Source organism: Chionomys nivalis, chromosome 2 (assembly GCF_950005125.1).
Source record: "Chionomys nivalis chromosome 2, mChiNiv1.1, whole genome shotgun sequence".
NCBI classification, from domain to species: domain Eukaryota; kingdom Metazoa; phylum Chordata; class Mammalia; order Rodentia; family Cricetidae; genus Chionomys; species Chionomys nivalis.
In genome coordinates this window covers 99,196,442-99,223,023 of record NC_080087.1, presented here as the reverse complement: position 1 = coordinate 99,223,023, position 26,582 = coordinate 99,196,442, and the positions used below count along the sequence as shown (strand labels likewise).

The 26,582-nt window shown below is 38.8% G+C and overlaps 1 protein-coding gene across 9 annotated transcripts in view; it reads left to right on the top strand.

Moving 5' to 3' along the window:
* Window positions 1-26,582, top strand: part of Pam (peptidylglycine alpha-amidating monooxygenase) — a 289,755-nt gene that overhangs the window by 227,766 nt on the left and 35,407 nt on the right. For 5 of the 9 annotated variants that reach the window (XM_057758187.1, XM_057758174.1, XM_057758181.1 and 2 more), the window contains exons 14-16: window positions 1,037-1,108; window positions 13,878-14,195; window positions 25,790-25,919. In XM_057758187.1, the coding sequence (XP_057614170.1) occupies window positions 1,037-1,108; window positions 13,878-14,195; window positions 25,790-25,919 (520 nt within the window). The remainder of the gene's footprint in view (window positions 1-1,036; window positions 1,109-13,877; window positions 14,196-25,789; window positions 25,920-26,582) is intronic. The other 4 variants (XM_057758219.1, XM_057758203.1, XM_057758211.1 and 1 more) reach the window with 1 other exon arrangement.

Here is a 26,582-nt window from a genome sequence, read left to right as displayed (position 1 = left end):
ATGAAAGCCTGAGGCCTGAGTTCAGATCCCCAGCACTGGTGTAAAAAGCTAGACACAGTGGTACCCACCTGTGCACACTAGGAAGCAGAGACAGAGGACCCTAAGCTCTCCAGCCCAAACAAATCAGGGAACGTCTGACTCAGTAGAGGACAATGTCATGAAAAATAAGAGTTATTCAGAAAGGCATCCAGTGTTGACATGTGGCCTCCACAAACTGATGCATAGAAATGTCCACATCCGCACACACACACATGAATATATACACACTTATACAGTGCATATACACATCACACACATACACACACACACACACACACGACAAATATTATCAGCCACTGATGAAAAGACTGTTAATTTTGTGACCAATCCCACCAATATAAACCTCTCTTCATATAATTCCTGTGTTACTTTTACCTCATTCCTTCCGTAGACAGAAATGACTTTATATGATTTATAATCTCTACCATATCTTGAATAGTGAAAATGCTTATCCTTTCCAGCCATATCTGCCTAATGGGCCTTTTCAAATAAAAAATAATTCTTGATGTTCCTGGTCTTTGCTCTTGGAGTCTGATTCTCAGATTCATGCTTTAGCTTATGGTTCATCTGCACAATGGTCCTCCTCGATGGCTATTCCTTTAGTTTAACATTGTAAAACACACACCTGGTCTCACTGCATGAAGTTGTATCAGGCTTTGACTTTTAGGCCACTGCAAGCTCCCAAATCAAGACATGGAGACTTAATATTAGTTATGAGTGCTCAGGCTAGATTAGGCTCATTTCTAGCTAGCTCTTTAACTTAAACTAACTTGTTTCTTTTCATCTACCTTTTGCCTTGGGGCTTTGTAGTTTTCTAGTTATGCTGGGGGTGGCAGAAGATTGTGAATGAGTGCATTTCTAACATAAAGATTCTTGATAATGTAATCAACACAAGATTCTGAGTGATATTGCTGTTTTGGTGGCCAAATCCCAATAAACTAATAAAGTATGTAATATATGCTGATAATTCATGCTCAACTTCTTTAATTCTTTACAGAAACGGAAAACAAAGACAAGACAACTCTAATTCAGCAGCCAAAGCATGAAGAGGAAGAGGTATTGGAGCAGGGTACGTATCCTTACTTCTGTAATTATCCTATGAAAGTATTTGTTGTCCAAATAGGCAGCCAAATTATGAAGCCATCAAATAGTTTGTCTCTATGTCAACCTCAAACCATATCATGACTGTTCTTATATGATGCATAATTTATGAGGAAATGGCCAGTTGTGCTTAGCCACAAGAGCAAAATTCTTTAGTGTGATTTAGTCGTCTTAGGCTTCTCTGTCTTTGCTTCAGTTTCTTTCCTATGCTAACTCTTTAATATAGTTAATAGACGTACACATAGAGTGATGAGAAACAAGCCTTGGGCTGCTTTTGAAATCCAGTAAACTTTTCCATTTAAATTATCATGTTTATTAACTATATTTGCCTTTGAAGCAAAAAGAAATTGAGAACTAAGCCTGCCTGTTTCTGTCGCTCTTCTCTGCCCTCAGCAGAGCAGGACGGACTGCTGCTATACACTCAGAGTCTTGTGTTACGTTGCCGTGAGTTGAGAAGCATCATTTTTCCTGTGTCCTGTGCAGTAGGACTGTTTATAGCTATTATGTCGTAAACGATGTGTGCTGGCAATGAGAAAGCACTCTCCAGAGTTTTGGTCTCTTGCCAATTGTTTAGAAAATAATGCTTTGTGTTAGGTATTAGAATACATCTCCAATAGTTCGTTTCAGATTAAATATGATATGTTTTTAAACATTAGCTTAATGTTTATGCAATAACTTGTCAATATAAGACAAATAAATAAATGTTTTCTATAGACAGTGTTTGAAAGTTTGGGCCAAGGGCTCAGTGTAAAGAGCACTTGCTGAGCAAGCACGAAGACAGAGCTCAGATCTCCACCACTCACATAAAAGGCAGGCAGGCAGGCGTTGTGGTCCATCTGTAATCTCAGAGCTTGGAAAACCAAGACAAGGGATTCCCCAGGCCACGCTGACTAGCTAGACTAGCCAAAGGAGTGAGCTTTGGGTTCAGGAAAATATCCTGCCTCAGGAAAATAGAGTAGAGAATGGTTGAAAAAAAAAAAAACCTGCATCATTCTCTGACCTACACACACGGGCACACACCCGTGTGCACCCATAAAATTGCAAACACACATAAATGCATACACACCACACTTACATATACATGCAAAAAAAGAAAAAACCTTATTAAAGTAGAGCATTCTAAAATGTAGCTTAGCTTCAGGTGTTTCTGTGTTTGTGTTAAATCTAAAACAGGGAGATGATTTTGCACTAAAATCCTGGGGGTATAACTTAAAATAACTAAATTTATCAGTCCTGTTGATACAATTTGTAAGGAATGCAGGATTCACAGCCTGATTACAGGCACTATTAACAGAGCTTACAGTTACTATGCTGAAACTTGCCCAGATTTACAAAGTTATTTGGCATTGGACACTGTTTGAATTCATGCCTTTGAAATAGTGTATGCACTCTTAAAATTCCTTCACAACTGCTAATGTACATGTGATAGTGTTGAGTGAGAGCGCCATTTGTAGATGCGTAAGCTAAGGCCGGACTATCATTTCCTCTTCGCGTTAGTTTAGTTAGTTGGTCAAGGTTAAAAAACTAAAAACCCTATGCGCAAAACATTTTTACTTCGAGTTGTTGTTGTTGTTTTGTTTTGTTTTGTTTTTTGTTTTTGTTTTTTCGAGACCAGGTTTCTTTCTCTGTGTAGCTTTGGAGCCTGTCCTGGAACTTGCTCTGTAGACCAGACTGGCCTCAAATCTTTCTTACTTCTAATCACTAAGATTGAGGGAGTTTCAGCCATACCTATTGTTATCCCTTAAAACACCTAAAAACCTTCATATTTGCCTTTATTTCATAACATCAAACTTTAAATATGCCCAGACTCTTGTGAATTCCAGAGAAGAATTTTCCTACTTATAATTAGTAAAGAAATATACTGTACGGAAAGTAATATAACTTAGAAAGAACTATTCTTCTGCCTCAGTTTTGGAAAGGAAGCCCTATTGTTCACATGTTGGAATGGCTGTATCTATCATCCGCCCAACATTCTGTGAAGTTGGGCCAATGGCCACTGCTATCTCCGTGTAAGCCCACTGGTCACTGGAGGACATCAGCTAAGGATTAAGTAGAGACACAAAGCTATGCACATTCATACAGATTATCTGATATATTAATGAGGTCAATCTATTTCTTTACAATGCATAGGATGGATCTACTCATGACTGAGAGAACAACCTATTCTTCAAAGAGACGTTTATTTGCACAAAATATCTATTTATTTCACTCCCTAGGAAGTCATGCTGACCAAATAGCTAGTCGGAGGACTGCAATTATTCAAATAAATTACCCCCTGTGTCATAATTTTTAAAGTAAGCCCTTAAACTTAACCCGGGATTTTATTTTGTTTGTTGTTCTGACTCAAATTGTTCCCAAGGTTTTCCTCCAAATTATATTAACTCTTTAATGGTTTTACCTTCAATAAAAAATAGACCTAAATTATTTGTGTAGTGCCAGCCACAAACCAACAGATAATATCTATATTAGTTCCACAGAAAAAATCTCAAACTGTGGTAAAGAGTAGAACAGTTGTTAAGCAAGAAAACAATAATCTATAACATCAGGAACCTGTATGTGAAGGCAGGTTCTGTACTGCTCACCAGGTACAGGATGTTCTGCAAATAATTTAGGTAGTTCTGCACACATACATATGTGTATGTGCATACACATCAAGTACTAATACACTACCTATCTGCAAACCTCCATATAGAGAGTATGTATGAAACGTTCATTCATTGGAATGACAATAGGTAGAGAAAATACAAGAAATGTAATAAATACTATATCTTTTTAAAAGGATAAAGTTTACTAAGATCATACAAGTGCATGAGGAATGTTCATATTCTATCAACTGAAATAAAAGACATAGCTACAGGGGCTAGAGAGGTGACTCAGTTTGTAAAATTCTTGCCATACAAATGTGAAGATCTGAATTTGAATCCCAGCACCCTCATAAAAGTAGATGTGGTGGCATGCATTAGTAACCCCAGCTTTAACAGGGTTGAGATGGGGGAACCCTGGAACTTGTCGCTCATCTAGACTAGTCAATCAGAATGTGTCTCCAATATGGACAAAAAAAAAAAATCCAACTAAACTCCACTATCCTTTTAACATGGCTTCATCCAATTCTTTCTTTTCTTTGAAATTCTTACTAGAAGTCTAGCTATTAACTCCAAGAACATTAATCTTGACTGGAAATCAGTTGATATATGAGTCACATGAAGCCGTGGGGCATGGCCTTCATGCTTTCTCTTGGCACACGGGCCTTCTACAGTATCCTTTGCAAGTCTATCTCAGACTCTGTCTCAGATGGTATCATTGTTCAAACAACTACATAACACTACTACATAAGAGATTTATCTGTCCAGTTGTCTTAGATAATACAGCAACTGGAAACATTTTAACAAGGTGTTCCACAAGTCTGCAGGGCTTCTTAAATAATCGTTGCTTTGAGCTTTAAAACACTATTTACTATAGAAGATAACTATGCAAACTATAAACAAACAAGAGGTTGTTAGCTCAAAGAAAATCCTGTATGTGAAATATATATTTCAAATATGTTTGTAGTCATATATAAATTATATGGAAATATATATATATTCGGCCATTATATATCACTTATATTCTCTTTTTAAAACTATTATACCTTTCATATTCCCTAATATAATAAAAACTGTTGGCAGGGTTGATTTTTTTTTTCCAGTGCTGACAATCAAACCCTGGTAATGTTAAGCAAGTATTAGCTACTAAGGTACATACCCAACCTCTAACAATTGTTTTTAATGGTGGCATAATTAGGTTATACCGCTATTGATCTTTAAATATCTCCTTTCTCCATGTATGAGCTTATATGTGAAAAAATTAATTAATGTGATTCCATGCATAAAGATAAAATATCACCATCCCTTAAATCATTGTGAAGAATTACCTCCATATATGAGTACAATCAGCAGTGAATGATTACCTGTATTTATTAAGTCCAGTAAACAAGTGAACTAGCGCCTACATGTATAATAAGTACAATAAATTAAACATGAGTTCTTATATATGTGTGAATTCAATTACTGTGATTCTGGGTGGAGGAAATGATTTTACTAGCAAGCTGTCTGAAAGGAAGTGATGCTAAGGTTTTCCAGAGCAGATGTGGACACACTCACAGAGATCCCTCATATCTCAGCTGACACGTTTAGAAAATGAGTGTATGATTTCTAAGTTTTCCTTATTTCACCTCACACTTGTTTTTTGGGCCAGAGAGACAGCCTGATGTTTCTGTCAGTGTTATTTAGAAACCAAAAGCTTACCTGCTTCAAGTGAGAATCTATACAAGTGTATATAGAAATTTCAGAAGCAATTTTGCTCTTAAATTATGTCACTTATAGTGGTGTGGTCCAGTGTTTTCCACCGCTCAAGACAGAGTTGAGAACTCAAACGTCCAATGCCAGCACATCCTCAGAATGGGGCCTCTTCCTCGGGACAGCATTTCTTTCGCTGCAGAAAGGCCCGTCGATGTGTTTTATTCAGTTTGCTCAAAACCCTTCTCACTGTAGTTTCTGTGTCCTCGAATAATCAATTTTTCTATGCAAAGGTCAAAGCGAGCAGCTATTATCCCAAGGCAGGGAGAACAGAACAAAAATGCAATTTGTAGAGGGAAAACAGTCCGTGACCCCAGGAAGTTAAAGGTCATCAAACACCTTCTGTGAAACAGAATAATTTCGCAGTTGGTTTTATGCTAACAGAAAATGAATTTTCATTGACATGTTTTATCAAATGAACAAAATGAAGGAACCGGGTGGCAAGTGAAAGCCGTAACAGTGGACCAACAGCGCTTCCTCAGTTAAGGTCTGGTGAACTGTAGGTGTGAGACACACTCGGATGTAGTAGCTGAAGCATATAATTCTTTGCCTTGTTCAGAATAAGACATTCATTTGATCTCCTTACAAAGTACATGTGATTTTAATACTCTTTTCTTAGCTGATTCCAAGGACGCTCAATGTCAGTTAGCCCAGTTTTAAATACTCTACAGTTCTTGTATATGGTCTCATTTGCTAAAATTTATCAGTTTGTTGTGATTTATGAGTTACTCACAAGTCTTTATTTATTGAACTCATCTATCAAGCACAATTCTAAATACCCCCAAGTCTCTCGGAAGCTGAATAGATGCTGTTTAGAATTGGTTCCCTAATAACAAAATGTGAGTGATCATTTATCACACGGCTGTACTTCCCATGTAGATCTGTATGCATGGTAATTGCAAAAGCTTATTCCTAATTGGTATTTCTCACCTATCTCCTATTCTCCTGTAATAAAATTCATTTCATCTATGAGCTTTGAGCTGGGCTTCATGTGATCTCATGTTTATTACTCTAAGGCTGGAGAGTAAATATTGTGAGTTCATAGCAAGTAAACAGTCAACAAACCAAATCAAATTTGACCAATAGAGAAAATCACTTCTGACAGAATTGTAAAACCAAATATTAAACTGTTTTTTTTTTAAATACTTTCTGTTTCCATTCCACACATCCTTTTCATTACTCAGTTATCTTACATGTTAGTATTGGTTTGTTACATGTTATTACTGTGAAACCTGGCATATCTTGTCAGTGCTTAAACTGCCAATGAACTACATATTTCCTCTCTGTGTCCATGGAAAGCACAGACTGGTCAGTAATGGGAGCACTCTGCTGTGTACAGTAAGCACCAGTGACTTCTGTGATCAATGGGTGTTTATATCCTAGAAAATTACTAAGAGGTTCTTAGTCATTTTAAATTGTCAAATTTTTACTTTTTTACTCTAATGTGTAAGACTGTTTTGCCTACACATATGTAAGTGTGCCACATGTGTGCAATATCCACAAAAGACAGAAGTTGTTGACTCCCCTGGAACTGGAGTTCCAGATGGTCAGGAGCTGCCGTGTGGGTGCTGGGACTTGAACCTGGATCCCCTGCAAGAGCAACCCATCCTGGTGACTGCTGAAACATCTCTCCAGCCCTTGCAGCTGGCCATTATTTTTAGGGTGAACTATCTGCCACAGTTCAGATTTTACATTTTCTATAAGTAAAGGCAATTGTTTTTTTTAATCCAATTATCTTTATTTAAAAGTAACTTCACAGCAATTTTTCTCTTCTATTTTTTTCCATTTTTCCCTCTTTTATTTATTCTTTTTTTGAGACAATGTCATTCTCTACTCCGAGCTGGCCTGAAATATATATAGCCAGTGCTAACCTAGACATGTAATCTCCCAGCCTGTGCCTGTTGAGTGCTGGGATTACAGGTATGAACCACCACGTCTGGCCTCATGGCTCAGTCTTCATGGTTTTTTTTTCCAGTGTATGTTTGCATTTATTTTAGTATATTCTTGTTATGTTCTCAGACGTAAACAAGGGAAATTCCTCTCAGGGAGCAAGGAATAGTACACGGTTCCCACCAAGCAGGAAAACCCTCCTTGTTCCATTGGGTGGTTAATGCAAGCTCACACTGCTAGAAATTTCGAGTTTAGTTGTTGTTTGCATCCGTGGACTGTGCACTCCCGCTTCCTCAGCTCATCGGCTGCTACTCTAATTGAACTTTTCAAATATCAAGCTATCTCAGTCCAATTACATCAGAGACCTGCCTGTGCATTTCATAAGGATCAAAGTGTTGGTGGATGTTGGAGAAACAAACGCGATCTCTCTGCAGGACAGCATGATCAAGGCAAAAAAGAAAAAAAAATTGTCTCTACTGACACAGAAGCAAAGGCAACATCTTACACGAGCTAATACTTTCTTAAAACCTTAGAACCATTTATTGGGCACTCCCGTGATAGGGACTGCACTGAACACTAGGAGTGTGGTAGGGGATGAGAAAAGAAGTTTCTTCGCTATTGACATTTATATCATAATTTCTGCATTCCCAGAGATGGTTTGAATGTGTAAAAACATTTTAGCACATTGTGGAGGATTGGATAGTGCATAAAAGGATATGTTGACGGCGGGAGGTAAAACTGATGAGGTAAACAAAGTGCTCCTCTCCTGTTCCACAACAGAGAAACCAGTCATTATCCTTTAGTTCATTTGACAAAATGACTGCTGTGCACGTGCCCCAATTAGTTGAGAAGCTCCTAGTGTTATACTATGAACAGGTTGGAACAAAGAGAAACTTATTTCTTCCGAAAGTAAACCTGGCTTCTGAACCAGGAAGGAAGGTAATTTAAAAGAAAAACAGTGTCGATTGCCAAATTGGAAGTAAATTTTAGGAAGAGAAAGGATCCCAGATCCAGCGCAGTGAACAGCTTAGAAGGTGGATTTGTCAGCTGTTACTATAACAAAATGCCCAAGGAAATGTAGCTGTGTTTTAAAAAGAGGTTTATTTAGCCCGCCCTCTGAATGGATATGTATCTGTGAATGGACTTCTTCCTATAGATTTCTGAGATATTATGCAGTGATCTGATTAAATTTCCACCTTGTTAATAATTAGGAAAAAGAAATAATTTTTGGCCTGCAAATACTCCGGAGCCACGGTGTATCCAAACCTCAGTAGAATGGATCTCAGTAAGACTATGTGCTTAGAGTCCCTGCTTAACTTCCTACCAACTGGGCAAGATAGCTGGGATATAATAGAGACTTTGTCACAGAGTTGAAATATGTTAAATTACATGAGGAGGTCAGCAAAGTTATGAGGTCATGCTATCCTAAAACAGAGTGGCCACTGTTGCCGTTCTACACGGGCTGGAAGCCACTGGAATGACTGTGATCTGTCAGCCACAGATATGGTAGCAAACTGCTTTCTAGGATCGTCCACATTTTTCCTAGCATAAGTATTAATAAAATGTTCTGCCTCACCCAAAGTATCGCAGTTTTAGAAATAAATTATGCGGTTATTTTAGTAGAGAGTCTCAGAATAGATTGGGAGAAAGCCACTCAGCAATGCACAGGTGGAGGGAGGCGAGAGGAAGGTGTCTGGACTATAACCCAGAGGGCTCTAAGAGGCGAGCTCTCTGAGTTGCAAGCCAGTCAGCAGAGGGGGAAAGATTTCAACATCTCATGATAGGATTCAGGTTCAGACCAGAATTGGGATCTGTTGGGAGGAAAGGGAGCAGCCTTTCCCTCCCCCTGATAACCAGAGGACGATGGGGATCCCTGATGAGGGCTATGGTCAGCAAGCAAAAATCACTCCTAATCACTATAATCTGGACTTAGTGGTCACTAGAGAGAGAAGGGAAAATTCAGTGATTTGGAGTAAGAGCGTAATTATGGAAAAAATGTAAAAATGGAAAGCAGAGAAATAATTCACTTTTAGACATGTCAAGTTTCCAATATCTGAAAGGGGGCATTAAAGGAAAACATATCAGAATGCAGGAATTTTGAGAAGATTTTTTTTTTAATTGTGTAGGGGGTGAATGCATATGAGTGCATGCATGTGTCAGAACTTCTAAGCGGAAAGATTAAGACTGTGAGGGATAATAGTCTGTGTTATATAACCGAGGAGGCTCTAAGGAGGTGTGGCTCCATCCATCACCAGACAGCAGAGGATGCATCCTTTTTATGCATTCAGCATCGTGCATCAGAATCAGAGCCTTACCCAGTCCATCCTCCATGAGCACTGAAGCCTTCAGTGAGGCGAAGAGAAGATATAGGTAGAAAAGATTAAGATGTGAAGGAAGGACAGGTAGGACTAGTCATCCAGTACACCTAATTAGGTGTAGCTTCCTCTTCATATGTGGACTTTAAAGACACGTGAACCAATGGAATAGAAGACCCCAAAATAATCCAACACCAAAGCAAGTTACCTATAATTTTTGAAAATTTTTTTTATTCTTTTTTAATTAAAATTTCCACCTTCTCCCCGTTTCCCATTTCCCTCCCCTCCTCCCAAATATTGCCCCCTCCCCCCAGTCCCCTCCTCCTATCCCCACTCCTCTTCTCCTCCCCCCACACCATTCCCCCTCCCTCTCGATACTGAAGAGCAGTCCAAATTCTCTGCCCTACGGGAAGACGAAGGTCTTCTATCTATGTCCAGGAAGGTGAGCGTCTAAGCAGGCTAAGCACCCACAAAGCCAGTTCATGTATTAGGATCGAAACCTAGTGCCATTGTCCTTTGAGCATGGCAGACAATGAAAATTTTTTGATTTATCCTTTGACATTATATACATGCATATAATCTGCTTTAACCTGTTTACTCCAATTTATGCCATCTCACTTTCTCTGGACCTCTTCTTCCCAGCAACACCCCCCCACCCCTTTATTCATGTTTATTAAAGAGCCACTGAGTCTAATTAGGGTTGTTACATGATCACAGGTGTGGTGTTGTTAGCTGGGACATAGCTAACATAGAGATGGCTGTACCACTGGAAAAAATGATCTTCTCCTTCCCCGTGCCTGTACTTGCCAATAGTTCATCTACAGGTTGGCCACCACGAGGCCTCCATGCATGATGGAATGCTAGGGTTAGGTCTTTTCTAGTAGCCCCAGATGCTCTGAGTTCATGAGGGCAGTAGCCAGGGCACAGGACAGCATTGCACAGCCGCCCTTCCCATTTTCTGGCTCTCAGATTCTGTCTTTGGCCTCTTCTGTAATGGCCTCTGAACCATGGAGCAAGTGATGCACATGACCTACTTATGGTGAACACTGAGCAGCCAGTTATCAGCATTTTTTATCAGTGATGGGTCTCTACACTAACCACTGCCCACTGAGAGCATCAGTGATCTATGTGTGTGGAAGTATCCTTGCCCCTCCCCCGCACCCCCCCCCCCCCGCAGCCAGCTTACCACCTCTTGACCAGCCACCTTACCACCGCCTTCCAGCTAGGGGTCCTAGGTTCACATCACCAACTCCACCAGATCCCACTGCCTGAGAGGAAGTCCTAGCACTATGAAAGCTAGCCCACAGAGACGTCTCCAGCTCAGGGCCAGCTTGCTTTCTCTATGTCACGTAACGAAAGTGAATGGTATCTTAGTATCTTAGCATCTAGTTCTGTTGGGTAACCAAGAACAAGAGCCTTTACTGCTTTGAGAGCTCTCAGAGCCCCCCTGACAAAGAGATCACGGGGACGTGTCTCGTGACTGGTTCTGGGATTTTTGTTTAATACTCTTTGACTTCTGGGATCAGCACTATCTACTCATGCATGCTCTCTCAGTTCAAACTCCTTTAAAAATTAAGTTTCTAAATTAACTCATAAAAATAGTGAGTTTTCATATAGCCTTTTCATGCATCCTTATTTTTACTCAACCTTCCCCTCAATACTCTCCTTCCTTCCATCTGCTCAGCCCTATGCCCTCTTAAACAACCACCTTTTGACACAAAGATGTCAAAAACGTGAGTTGGAGCATCTTCAATAAATGATGTTGGGAAAGCTGGATGCCAGTATGTAGAAGAATTCAATTAGATCCTTATCGGTTACCCAGTTCGATTGAAAGCAGATCAAAGACCCTAATGGAAAATAAGAAGTTCTGAAAATGACAAAGGAAAGCCTGAGCAAAACCCTTCAATGTAGAAATATAGACAAGGAAATTCTGCAAAGGACTCCAGCAGCTAAGGAAGAGCAGGAACTGATTATTGGGGTTATGTGAGATTGAACAGCTCCCGCACAGCAAAAGAAACCATCTGCAGAGTCGAAACAGTTTACACAATAGGAGAAAATCTTTCCCAGGCAACCTCTTCTGTTCATGTCCTGCCCCATCTCATATCTCATCAGACATAGATCCACAGATCTTAATGTGCTTAAGAAAAACAATTACCAACTCAAGATCCAATCTGTCCCTGAGCGTCCAGGAGAGAGGGCGAGAAAGAGAAAGGAAGAGAACGGTTGACTTGTCAGCTTCCTGCATTAAAGAAAGAAATTGTGAGATAGTGAGACAGCCATCTAGTGGTCTCCGGAGCTGTGTTTTCACAGCCCAGTGCAGCCAAGGCTGTCATGTTGCTTTAACATTTTACTTTCCTAACCTAAAGATGATTTCCAATGACTTTTTCAAATGGACAAGAGTGTTCTGCATGTTGGTATCTTACGACCACTTTTCAACTTTGATGAAGCTGACGGGCTAGGCAAAGTGTTCAGTCTGTGTTTCTGCTTCCATATTAACCTGATGACATTGTTTTAACTTTGAAATTATGCGCTTTACCTCTTCTTGAAATAACATTGTATTTTATTTTCTGTGTGAAATATCTCACTACTCAAGCATGGTGAGAGGCTTTAGCTGAAGTGGATGAACTTTCTTCTGGAAGACAGGGTGTGACTGTAACCTAACCTATTTGGTTGAGTCATGATTTGTTTTGTTTATTTTGAAGAGATTTCCCCATTAGTTAGGAATTTTTTCTGACTGAAAATTTCACCTAGGATAAGCTGATTGCATCAGCAAGAATTTCAAACCTACTTTGAATTGCTAAGCCAAGATTATTTATAAACTCTTATTAGTGTGTTAGTGTAAGTTTGGAAAGACTTTGTATCCCCTTGCAGAAATGTCTTAAGATTATGTTCTTTAGTGGTTTACAGCAAACCATTTATGAATTTTTGGCTTCGCATGGCCCTGAAAAAAAAAAGGCTTATAAAAGTTATCCAGTGGTGCTGTAGATGCAGTTAAATATAAGCAATCAGAATCTATAACCAGGTTTCCTAGCAGCCAACATGTAAAATAGGTTGAGAACAGGAAAACCTAAGAGGTTGCCGGGAGACCAAGTGTATTTTCCATTCACATAGCAGATGTAATGGGTTTGTTCATGTAAATGATGATATGATGATAATTAAGATACTGTATGGGCTTTTTTTTTTTTGATATTGTACCTAACCACAATTTTTGCATGGCCTGTTTTCATAAAATCCTACCCATGTTCATTCTTTAATATAAAAAAGCACTTAGTGATGATTCAGCTAATGATTTTCAGGTTTTTTTTTCTTTTATCTTCTTTTTTCCAACTGCTTTTAAATGATTCTTATATCAAAAATAATAATAATTCTAGAGCTGCTCCATTTATTGCTTTAGAGGAGCAATTGGATCTACACATGCTAGCTATAGAGAAACCATAAGGCTGGCTTCTCAGTTGTCACATGTACACATATCTCATCCATTGGTTATGTTCCACAAATAGTCTTGAAAAAAAAGTATTTGATTCCTTGTAGCTTATGCATTAGCAGGTTTTTTAGGGGTTTTTTTTGGGGGTTTTTTTTTTTGTTTTGTTTTTTTTGGTTTTTCAAGACAGGGTTTCTCTGTAGCTTTGGTTCCTGTCCTGGAACTAGCTCTTGTAGACCAGGCTGACCTCGAACTTCCAGAGATCTGCCTGCCTCTGCCTCCCAAGTGCTGGGATTAAAGGCATGCGCCACGACCGCCCGGCGCTTTAGCAGGTTTTTAAGACAAATTTAAATTGTTTGGTTGTGATGATAGCTCTCTTTAATGCAGTGGTGGCTATTTTTATTTTTGAAATCTGATGGATTCCTAAATTCTTAATTTCCATAGCAGTTAAACTGTTCTATGAAAGCCAATGATTAAAACACGCCATGCAACCCCATGTGAGCTATTTTGTTTCGTTTCTAGTATAATTTTGATGGTCACGGTGTGTGTGAAGTAGCAGGGAGAAGATGGTATAAGAATAAAATGTAAACTGTAATACCAGTGTTTGAGTTCCCTCTTCTGTCTCTTCCATCCCTCCATCCCTTCTCTATATGAAAGTCTCAAAACACCCTTGCTTCTCAGCCAATGTCGCAATCAAGAAATGGTGTTTCTAAGGAACCAAGTTTTGTAAATCTGTCTTGTAAACACTCTGCCTATTTCTCTCTTTTTTCCCTACAGGTGGTTTCTATTCCCTGCTTTCCAAGCTGCTAGGAGAGAGGGAAGGTGTGGTTCATGTGCACAGACATAACCCCGCAGAGAAGGCAGACTCCGGTTCAGACCCGCTAGCTGAGATTGCGAACATAGTCCAGAAAAAGGACCTGGGTCGACCTGATGCCAGAGAGGGTGCAGAGCGTGAGGAGAGGGGTAATGCTATTCTAGTCAGAGACAGAATCCACAAATTCCACAGGCTAGAGTCAACTCTGAGGCCAGCTGAGAGCAGAGCTTTCTCTTCACAGCAGCCTGGTGAAGGTCCCTGGGAGCCAGAACACTCAGGAGGTGCGTTCAGGATTTCTGTGAAACACTGCAATCCACATTAGCAAAATCTGAAGGGAATAAAAACGGATAGGTAGTAAAACTCACCAATAAAAAGGACTTATTAAAACAAGTATGACCCATATTTGGGCTATCAAATACCACGTTTGTTTGGAAAAGATTTTTGTATTTTGGTCCTGTACTGCATCAATTCAACATTTATTTGGTGAATGAATCCAAAGTAGGACCACAGCTGAGTCATTTTGGAAAGAATGGCGTGTGAAAATTCAGAGTCACAAATCAACATGTTCCCCTTTTACTCACTGGGAAGAAATTGAAATTTCAAAACCTCGCCTATAAATACCAGTGTATGTCATGCTTACACTATCTCCTCAGGTAATTAATGTCTTCTCAAAGGAGTCAAATGCGCTCAGCATTGTCATCCTACTGACTTGTGAAATATAACCATTTTATGACCGATCTCTTGTTCCATTATCAGCAGCTATCGTAATTGAAAATTGAGTATATATTTCGGAAGGGACCTCCAGTAAGTCAATAATTATCAGATTTGTCTTTCTCTCTAGCCAGGATTTGGCTCCCACACATTAGAGAACAATACCTTATTCCCTTCAGGTTTCTGTGCCAGCAAGCTGTAGAGGCCTCATCTTTGTCTGTAATTATACTGTGGCCTTAGTGATATGGATTGTGTTTCATGTGACTCGCTAATGTGGAAATCCAACTAATAAAGCATGTGGAGAGAATCTCAAAAAAAAAAAAAAAGAGAGAGAGAGAGATGCGTGCATGGCAGCTGTCCATGCGTGGGCTTCGATGGCTTAGGCTGCTGGCTTGATGTTTTCAAATTCAGCTCTGCAGGAAGCCATGAATTATTCAACACCCAGCTGATTTTTATTTATAATTGAAAAAATTAGCATGCAGTGCCTTTGCTCACATGGAAGTTTCAAGGGTTGTCCGTTGGGACTGCCCTAATGCTCTATATGAGGTGTTAAGTGGGGGCTAGACTTTTAACTCCTCGTATTTTAACAGGCTCTAACTGGTTCCAAATTCCTCTAATAAAACTGTTTCTCCAGAGGTGATCTGGGGACATTCCTTGCTTGAGAATTATCTAAGCTGTTTAAGGAAAACCTCTGTATCTTTATCAAAGAACTAATGAAATGGTATCTGTGAGTCGGGTGCCTGAGATGTGCAGTTTGTTGTGTCTCTACCTACCTCAGAATACATGAGGCTCTCTCTCTCTCTCTGAACCTCGGTGTCAAGAGCACATATATGTGCACAAAAGCATCTAGTGAAGCCCAATTCTGTTTGCGTATTAAATGTTAGAACTGTAGCCTGTGTTAGTCTGTCACTTGTCTTTTAATTTCTGCATTTGAGGTATTACCATCGCTTTTAACATCATAAGGGGGAAATTCAGTATTCAGGGACTAGAGAGATGTTTCAGTGGCTAAGGGCACGCACTACTCCTGAAGAGCACCCAGGTTTGGTTCTGAGCATATATATGAAGGCATACAATTACCTGTCACTCCAGTTCCAGGGGATCCTATACCCTCATATGGTCTCTGCTGGTAGCAGGCACACACGTAAGGCCCAGGAATACATGCAGGCAGTCACATAACATTTTTTTAAAAAGGGTTTGTATTTCTGAAGTCTTAGATTTTCTAAGAACGAAATCTTAGAAAGTAGAATTGCCTTTTTTTGCTGTGTCACTTGGTGTTCCGGAGCTAGCCATGAGGCAGTGCTCAGGAGTTATGTCTGAAGATCTCAACGGGGAAGTTTTTCTTCCTCGTAAAATGTGGGTAAATGTCACTAAATTTAATGAGTCACTGAGTCTTAGGCAGCACAACTCCCAATTATTGAAAGAACTCTATGTGTATTTTCTTTCTGATGTGGCTTGTTCTATTGTTCTTTCATGGTTCTAACTCCAAAATCTTTAAAACTGAGTGCAACATAGAAAAACTTACATTTAGTGAGTCTTAGCTTTTCCTGTTCCTCTCTCCTGTTTGCTATTACAGCATGCATTGTACATTAACAAAGTTTGCTCAGGTGTCATTTCATTGCATAAGTCAGAGGAAGCTGGAATCTGGAGCAAGCTTCCATTTTTCAAAAAGAAGGGAAGGCGTGTTCCCACATATAACAACCGCATGCAATTCGTATTAGTCTAATTCGTGTGTACTTCTCAGAGTATCGGCAAGGAGAATAAAGGTGATGGATAACGTGTTATTGTTTCTCTTCTGCCCTTTCTTTACTCAACTCAAACTGTAGAATGGCCTTAATGGTCTAGAGGAATTAACTGTCTCCTTAAGTGCCTAATTTGCTAGATGGAATTGTATTAGCTGCAAAGAAGAAGTTAACTTTTTATATGGCATTGTAACTGAAGCAAAAATGCAAGGCTATTTTGTCACTTAATATTATAAAAACACAGAGTCATTTCAGATATCTTTAAGCCATGTTAATTTTCAGGAAAAACTGAAGCCAAGCGGAATTAACCTATTGAATGAGGTCCCAGAGTCTGGATTTAAAACTTGAACATTATGATTTCTAATATGCATCTTCTAGTGCTTTAATTTCAGTTGATTTTGGCTTGGTTGAAATTTGCTTGCCCAGTTAATATAGTCTTTCTTGGAATTCTGGCCTTTCGCTGCTCAGAAGCTAGAGGCATCTACTCAGAACCCTGTTTTATGTCTCTGGTTCTTGGTATCTGTATAGCCCATAACAGTGATGTGTTCATCAACAGTGTATTTTATTCTCTTCCCTATATATTGGAACTGTAATATGGGGATGTATCCCATCCAGCTGATTTGAGGTTTCAAAGATGTAATTAGTAGTAGATTGGTTCAAAATTTTGTGTGTGATACTCTGTGGTAGACCAGGGACTTAATGTTTTCTAAACAATACCATTTATAGATGTTTGACTTAGTCAGGATTATATGTAATGAGTCTTTTTTTATTTTACTTAAAAAAAAAACTATCTTTTTTATTTTACATACCAATCCCTGTTTCCACTCCCTCTCCTCCTCCCAGTCCCTTTAGCTTCCCCCGACCCACCCCCATCCACTCCACAGACAGGGTAAGGCACATTGCTTTGAGGAAGGACCAAAACTCTCCCTCCTATATCTAGACTAAGCAAGGTATCCATCCAAAGAGAATAGGTTCCAAAAAGCCAGTAAAAGCAGTAACAAATCTTTTTCTGTCCTGGCAGTCATCCCCCAAATAATAACATGGAGACTTCTTATTAATTATGAAAGCTTAGCCTTAGCTTAGACTTCTTCTAACTACCTTTATAACGTAAACTCACACATTTTTATTAATCTGCATGCTGCCAAGTGTCTCATGGCTTTTACCTCTCCTCCTGCATATCCTGCTTCCACTGTGTTTGGCAAACAACTCTCCCTTCTTTTTCTCAGAGCTCTCTCTGTCAGGAAGTCCCACATATACCTCCTAAATGGCCTAGCTACTGGCCATTTAGCTTTTTATTAAACCAATCACAGTGACATATCTTTACACACTGTAATCAAATATCTCACAAGAACTATACTTGATTCTGCATGCTAGTGTCTGTGTTATGCAGGGTCCTCCATTTCATTAAGGGTCAATATCTCTCAGGGGTCTTGCATTCTTCAGAACGGAGCATATATGCTGTGCAATCTCTGTGTCACAAGAATAAAACTCCCCACCTTCCCAAAAGTCTGCATTTAGCCCAAATAAAATTTAATGGCCTGGTAACAAAGGTCATGAGGTGGAACAGACTCAGCTATGGATCCTGGGTGCCTGATACAGTAGTATATTGTTATCACTGATACAGTAGTTTATTATACTAATAACCTCCAAAACTAAGTATGCAATGCACAAATATTGTTTTACATTAATCAGAACTTCCGCATAAATATTCTTCTTCTTAGTGAGAATCAGTGAACATTTTTTGAGAATTTCATACATAAGTACAATGCATTTTGATTATATCTGCACCTCCACCTGCAACTCTTCCTGTGTCCCCACCCATTCCCTTTCTCAAATTTATAACCATCTCCTCTGTGTGTGTGTGTGTGTGTGTGCGCACACGCATGTGTGGGTGTGATCTATTGCCCACGTACACATGGGTGTAGGGCTGACCAATGGAGCATGGGTAACCGTCACAGGACCTTGTCTCTGGAGCAACTGACTCAGCTTTCCTGGACAGTCATCAGCAGCCTTTAACTCCTTAACTAGGATTGGATCCTTCTAAACCCCTGCTTGGTTCATGCTGGAATTTTGATCGGTATGGTCTTATGCAGGTCTAGCATAGACAGCCATAGCTCTTGAGAAGTCATGGACCTGTCGTGTCCAGAAAATGTGATTTTGCAATAGTCCTCCAAATGTTTTTTTTTTGTTGTTGTTTTTGTTTTTTTTGAGGAAGTTTACAACATAGTAGGTTTCCCTGGTGCCCTTTCTAAACAGTCTTAGAATTATTTATTCTTCTTCCCTCTACACTCTGCTTTACCCTCCTACACTCCTATACTCTCTACATTATGCTGTTTAAGACCCACCCACTTTTCCCTTTCTCCCTTAATAGCACCTATCATCCTCTTTATAGTTCCTTCTCTCTCCGTCCCACCATGGTCCCTTGTAAGTTTCCTGGTTTCTATGTGACTCTGAGTTATGCACTCCAACCTAAGGATTCAGAGCTAAGGATCCACAAATAAGAGAGAACATGTGTTTCCCCTTGTTGGTCTTGGTTGCCTCATGCAACATATTATCTTGAACTATGTAGAAAGTTATTAGTGAACTGTAAAAGGCAGTATCTTACTATAGAGAGAGTTTGAAGATCCTGAAATCTCTGACCAGTTTCATTGATCTGCACTGGTGTTTGTATGAGATACATGAATTACAGAATGAAAGTATCAAGTCAGTGACAGATTTTCTCATAGTCGTCCTTAATGTTACTCAGTTTCTGTCATAAGTAGTTTAATGTTTCTACTGAGATAGCATTAATAGAGTAAAAATAAAATCTCAAGTTGCTTTCTGGAAACTAGGCTTATTGAACAATCAATAAAGACTTGCAGTTAGTTCTATCCAACTTTAGCTTGCAGACTTTATCACACGACTGTGTACAAGCATATGGAAAACTGCTTCAGCCATTGAAACCCTCCGTATGTTATAAAAACAGTTCTGCATTTGGTTGATGCTTATGATTCAATCCAGAGATCTTTATTTTTATGATTCATTGAATTTTTGGCTGATTGCTAAAATCAGCTTCCATTTCATTTTTTTTTTTGAATACATGTTTCACATATATTTATAGGAACTTGGTCAAACTCACAGTGTCCAGATCATTAAAGATTGCTAAGTCAATTCCCAGCCACCTGCCCCACAGAAATACCCATCATTTGTGAAGATCTATACACTTCAGCAACTTTATCACATTTTTAAGACTCTCTTCAATAACTTCCTGTCTGGATTGCTTGACCCATTAGCTACATACATACATACATACATACATACATACATACATACACACATACATACATAAATGCATACATATGTGTGTATGTACACACACATGCTCTTCATGTACATTATGAATGTTAGGCCATAGAAAACTGTATATGTAACACCAGCTGAGTCAATCAGAACAAGAATAGCCCCTAGAGCCACAAGCACCACCTGAACCAAAGGAAGAAGAGGTGAGTGATTAGTCTCCCAGCTAAAATGCCCCATTCCCGATGCCCTTTTTGAGACCATCCTTAAGACACATTTCAGTCAGTCATATGCTTGTATGTGGTACAGCCTTAAAAGAATTCTCAAGTTAAAATAAGGCATTTGGCTGGCTGAGTTTTGATCTTCGGGGTGGATGAAATGATAGCAACAGATAACTACATTGTGTTTCCTTTGAACAAGGCTTGTGTCTTAGATGTATGAATTCATTTAATCCTTACAAAAGCCTATTTTTAATCACATCTTAGAGAGACAGAAACTAGGGCATTCGAACGTTCCATCACAGGCCCACAGTGTCAGAGCTCTGAAACCAAGAGGCAAAGCAATACAGGTCTGCTCCCAAGTCTTGCCTTTTAATAACTTCGTTAGTCTGTGCCCTGCAAGAACATAATCCAATTGGATCGAAAAAAAGATAGGCAGATTTTCCCTGTTCAGTCATCTCAGCCTACAATTTTAATAACCACGGTCTAGATTACTTCTATCATGCTTGGTGCCTATACCTAAACAGTTTGGCCACATAGAAAATAATACTTCCTTCTGTCTTCTATAGAGACTATTAAGAGTTGATACCTTGCCAGGATAGTCTTTAAGGGTGTGGATCCCAGTAGGTTGACCACACTCTGGTGGGTGGCCCCACACTGGAGTACATGGGCTGCTACAGAAATTAGACTCTGTGGGTTATTAAACAAACAAACAAAAAAGACAAACGTTCAGATGGATAAGTATTTCTGGAAGGAATAAAAGGGAAGTATTAGGGTATATATGATCAAAAGGCACCACAAACATATATGGACTAAGCCAAGAATTTAATACAAATATTACATAAAAAGACTGATTCAGTCTCACCTCAGTCCAGCTGATTTACATCTTTCTAGTTGGTAACATTATTCCAGGAGAGTACCTTTTAAACAGTATTTCATTTTGAAGTACATTTTCAAATACACACTAAGTCTTTGCTCATATATATATATATATATATATATATATATATATATATAATTCTTGGAAATATCTCTACTACACTCATTCTGCCATTGCTTTTGAGGCTCTATCTCTTTCCTCTTTCTTCACTCCTGTTAAATGAAACGTTATAACTTATTCTTGTTTTCTTTTTTACTTCGTTGTAAATATTTCCCCTGTAGTATTTGCTAATTATAGTTGTTGCCAACACTTCTGATAAATAATAATCTGTTAGCTCTAAAGCATATTTACTCAACTAGTAGAAACTGACAAGTACAGAGGAAACAACTGACACATCTTATTGAAGTGTAATGATTTTCTCCAGTTTTTGGGAAAATGTAAGCAGCCTTGATAGACTGAAGTCGCACCATACTCCTGTTATTAGATTTTATCATGCTTGAGTTTTATGTGGCTCTGTTTGTCCTCCTGTGACACAGATAAGTGACTGCCCTTTTAAACGCTTATTAATAAGATCATGTGACAGTAGCGCTGATCACTAACATTAATCTCTTTCTGAGAAAGGCAGAAGATTCTTTTAGTGATTTATTGATATAATTTTAATAGTAATGCTTAATTTTTCTATCAGTAATTTTTTAAATCTCTGTCAGTATATACGGCTACACATTTACTGTTTTTATAATAAATGCAAGTGTTCTTTGGCGAATAATATACTTTGTTATGTCTCATTTGGAAAGGATATCATTTAAAGTCTCTGGAGGGTGATTTTATCTTTCTTGGCATTTTTTTAAAACAATGAATTGTGTTACGGCTACTAAAACTAATATGTATTTACATTATTAAAAAAAAAAACATTGTTTCCTCAATTTTATTCTCAAATCTGGGATTTTAAAAAGAAGCAGTCAATCTTAACCATGCTATTTGCCATCTGAGTTTAGCACAGGTCACATTTTAGAGATGGGACGGCTGCCCATGGTCAGGGGTAAGAAATTTTTATTTAATGTCTAATTTAAGCCAAAATTCTACAGTATTTGACTAGTTACACACCGAATCATTTAAGTAAAGAATAAATGAAACACGAAGTACATTTTTCCTCTGTGATTAAAAATATCAAATTAAAGCTAGAACCCAAATACATCTTATTATACCATTTGTTTGGTGAGGCTTTTAAATGTTCCTATTTTAATAATTAGAAAACAATTATCCTTGGTGTTGAGGTCTGATGTCTGGCCCCAGCCTAAATCCTGTCCTGTCAAATGAGAAAATGACATGGGTTGATGCCATTGCAGTTGGAAGGTTCTGATTCTTGAGCACTTTATGGTAGGGGTCAAATCAGTCAGTATTAGATCCATGTTCATAAGTATTCCTAGATGACCTTCGTAATTCTACACATTTAGTCTTATAGGATGTAGCTTTAACCTTTAATAATAATATAGCAGATACATTGGAAAGGAACATGCTCGTTATCATATTCAGTATGCACAAAGGAAAATACGAACTTCTTTCCTTTTCCCATCCTAGAATCTGATTGGCACAAGAACCCAGATGCCTGATGTTGAAGTCTCTTAGCTGGGTCATCCTAACAGCCTCAAAGCTGTTGTGACTGAAATAGAAATGCCTTCCAAACGTCTGCTACTAAAAGCCAAGTTCTTCATAGTGCTAAGGTTAATTTTCTTAGGTACCACCTCGACTATACTGAGAATTCCTGAAAGTGAACCTGTTGATAAATACATTCTAGCTATTTATGCTGTTTTGTGTTTTGCAAAATCTCTAACCATATTGACAAGTATTTTGATTTTATAAATTGGTGTGGTTGGGCTCCAAACAATTTGTACACAATGATCCTTGCAGACTGTATGCTTAGCCAAGTAAGGTCCTATGCTGTTGGGACCATTCACAGCCAGATTAAACTTATTTATACAGTAGTTCCAATATTTTATGAAATTGGGATTTGACACCAACACAATGCTTGCTTTTGCACATCTATACTTTTATCACTATTAGTGCCATTCATCTTCACAAGTACTTAACCCTATCACATGTTGGTGGCCTATGAACTTAAAGCTGCAGGAGCAAAGACATCTGTCCATTATCTTAAGTGAACGCAATTAGTAAAGGCACATTTTTACTAAGTAGTCTTATCTTACTGTCAGTACTACTTTAGGGTAGGAAGAGGTAGTGACACACATACATTTCCAGTGTATGAGAGTGGGAAAATGCTGCCCTTTTAGAGACTGGAGCATACGTGAGACATAACAAGAAAATAAATGAAAGGTGGTAGTTGAAGTGGTTCTGGACTCTGAGAATCTGAGGAAAGCAATTAAATATCAACTTTGGTATATATTTAAGATTCCATCCATAAGTTCCAGGTGTAGGCAGAAGTTTCCTGTCCAGCAGCCCCTCTCAAATACTCTCTCAGAGGCTTAATATTAATTACAAATGTTCGGCTGACAACTCAGGCTTGGTACTAGCTAACTCTTACATTTAAATTAACCCATATTTTTTTAATCTATGCTATGCCACGTGACTTGGTACCTTTTCTCAGGACAATGTGCCCATCTTGCTCTCTCTGCATCTGCTGGCAGCTCTCTTACTCAGCCCATCTTCATCCCAGAATCCTCTGATTGGCCTGCCTAACTTTATCCTTTCTTGCTATAGGCCAATCAGCTTCTTTACTACCCAATGAGAGTAACACATAGTCATAGCGTGCAGAAGCATTATCCCAAAGCATTCCAGGAGTTGGCTACAAAGGACAGAATGATGACAACTAAAGGCCCAAATCACAAATAAAATGAGAATCAAATACACCTGAAATCAAGCATCTCAAGACTGTCTAAAACCTTTGCTTTGGGGAATGATTTGCCCCTCTGTTCACCAATCTAGACATCGACAATTATCATGTTTATGCCCTTACTTCTAAAACTAACTTTCAAAGGCACAATTTTAATCACATCACCTCATGTTGAAAAACCTTCAGTGACTCGCAATTCACTGCAGCATCAATTTCCAGCCTTTTTTCCTCTTTTGACAGCCAGTGTGATGGGTGATGGATGCCCTTCATTCCACAGCTCCTCAGTCTCCGCTGGTGTGCCCAGGGTTGTCTGCAGATTGAAGCATGCTAGCTGAACTCTGCCACCTTCTCTCTAACTCAGGAAAGCCTATTACAGTACACACAAGAAAAAAACCACATCGGCGTGTGCTCCAGTATATCCCAAACTAAATTATTTTCCTACTGTGTGTTCTTTCTACTATTCAGAAAGGACTTGCGTCATGCCTCAAAATTAGCTGTAGTATAGGTCATGACCCTACAAGGCAAAAAAACACAACTCTCCTTATAACTCTAAGTTCTTCATGTAATATAATACATCTCCTGTCTGAGTTTACATCAGATCTGATGGTTGGCTTCTCCTGTAGTCCTGCTTGCCACAACCGCCAGGCTTAGGATTTGTTTCTCAATTTGGGTTTCTGAACATTGTGAAATATACATTATAGTTATAAAAGTCTTTGCTTTTCTTCTTTCTGACAAAAATATTCTCTTCCCACTTCCAAATCCGCTCAGCTTCTACTCATCCATGCTTCACTTGACCCAAAATCACATCTTTTTGCTACTCTAGATGATCTTGTGAAGAGAGAGTTTATGCTATGCCAGTCAAAGCCTCCAGCCAGATTATGGGACCATTGCTGTGTTCTCAAGCTCCTTTGTGTCTCAAGTATTTGGTTCCTGTTTTCTCTGACCTTCAGACTTGTCTTACTTTACATTCTTACTGTAAATTCATCAAGACCGAGAATCATGTATGTTTTACTCCATGTTCATAGAATTCAGTGTAAAGCCTACACTTACCTGTTGAAACTGCATTATTAAAACTCATTGGTAGATGTCAGCATTTTTGTTAACTTATATAAAAAGCTGTGGATGGAAAGGTAAAATGATTTATGTGAACAGGTGCATTTCAATAAATGAGATTACTTGTAAATTCCTATTCTTACATTGGCACTCTCTCGAGGGCTCCAGTGCCTGTAATATAAGTCCTAGGCCACGTTCTTCAGAAAGTGGGGGGAAAATCAATGGAACTTAGATTTCTCCTTTGATATTTCTCAGAATCTCTTGTTGAAGCATTGGGGGTGGGGGCAGATGAAACCTTGATACAGTAGCTTTCAGTGTTATCTTAATAGTTACATATCATCAGTACAGAAAACACTGCATATAGTACCTGTTCATTCGTGAGCTGGTTTATGACTTGGGTTAATGCAAATGAACTCAGGTGTTCTCTGAAAATTGTATTCCTCTCAATACAGGATAGGACTAGTAGGATCCGAAACAGGAATAAGTTGTCAGTCAATAATAGAGTTGTCAGTGTTGCCTTTTTGTCATCTTAGAAAACAAGAAAATATGTACAAGGACAGAGAACTTCAATTTTTATAGGAACACTAAGGCTAAGAAAAATGATGATGTTTTACATAGTTCCAAGTGTAATGGATAATCAATAAATAGCTTAACCTAGGAACTGCTGTCTATCGATCATCCATATTTTATTCATATGGGAGATAGATAGATAGAAAGATAGAGACAGACAGACAGACAGAAAGACAGAAAGACAGGAGAGAGTGATATATTGAGGGTTTTTGCTAATTCATGCCACTTATTTGCATTTTAAATTGTATATTAAAACAATACCCCCCCAATGTTGGCGTACGTTTTCAGAGACATTAATTTAAAGTTAGGAATCTTATCATGGAAGGAGCGATTTCAAGTTGGCTCTTTTGTAGCTTAAGATCTGTCTGATTTTACAGGCGTCTCAGCAGCGGGAAAGGAGAGCAGACGGTCTCAAAACCAGTCCCTTTATCTCACAGCTCAAGAGGCTGCGCGGCATGTGCATGCTCTTGTTGTATTTTCTGCTCGAGTGTGTTTCCGTGTCTGTGCATGAGTCTGTGTGCCGATGCTGCGTCTTTGCCTCTGTTTTTATGCTGAATCCATGTGTGGCTTTATCTTTTAGATTTCCATGTGGAAGAGGCCCTGGACTGGCCGGGAGTGTACTTGTTACCGGGCCAGGTCTCTGGTGTGGCACTGGATTCTAAGAATAACCTAGTGATTTTCCACAGAGGTGACCATGTTTGGGATGGAAAGTAAGTAATGTTCTTTTCTCCATTGAATTAAGAGTCCTTACAGGTGAACTCTTGTTTTAGTTTTTTCCTTTGTTTTTTTTTTTTTTTTCAAAACTTCTGAAGAAGGGTAGGTACATGTGAAAGTTAGGTGGCTCTCCTTATGTGATGCTCGTAGCTAGTTATGAGTGTATCCAGGATTCAGGACTAGTGCTCTGCAGAGTGGATGCTCTGGTTCTATTATAGTAGTTCTTTGATTATGACTTCCCTTTCAGCTCTATGATTTCAAGAATTGCCACGAGATGTTTGTCTTACGTTTCCATATCAACCTATATAAGTTCTGGGATTTATTCTTATATAGAAAACATATTTGTCATTTCAGCACCCAACTATGAAAAATAGCAGAGGGGAAATCTTGTGCATTGTAAAACAAAGTAGTCTCGCATACTAGTTTATAGGAAAGACAGGAACAGCCTGAAATCCTGCCTGCCTATTATCTCCATCTTCCTCTTGAAACGACTCTCTTTTCCCCGGTGAAACATTAAAAGCTCAGCCCCACACTCATGAAGCATTTCAAAACTTCAAAGAAAGCAATCCAGAGAAACAATCATCTAGGAAGTTACTAGGTGGCTACCGAAAAACATTTTGCTATTTCCCAGCTTGTTTGAAAAAAAAAAACAAAAAACA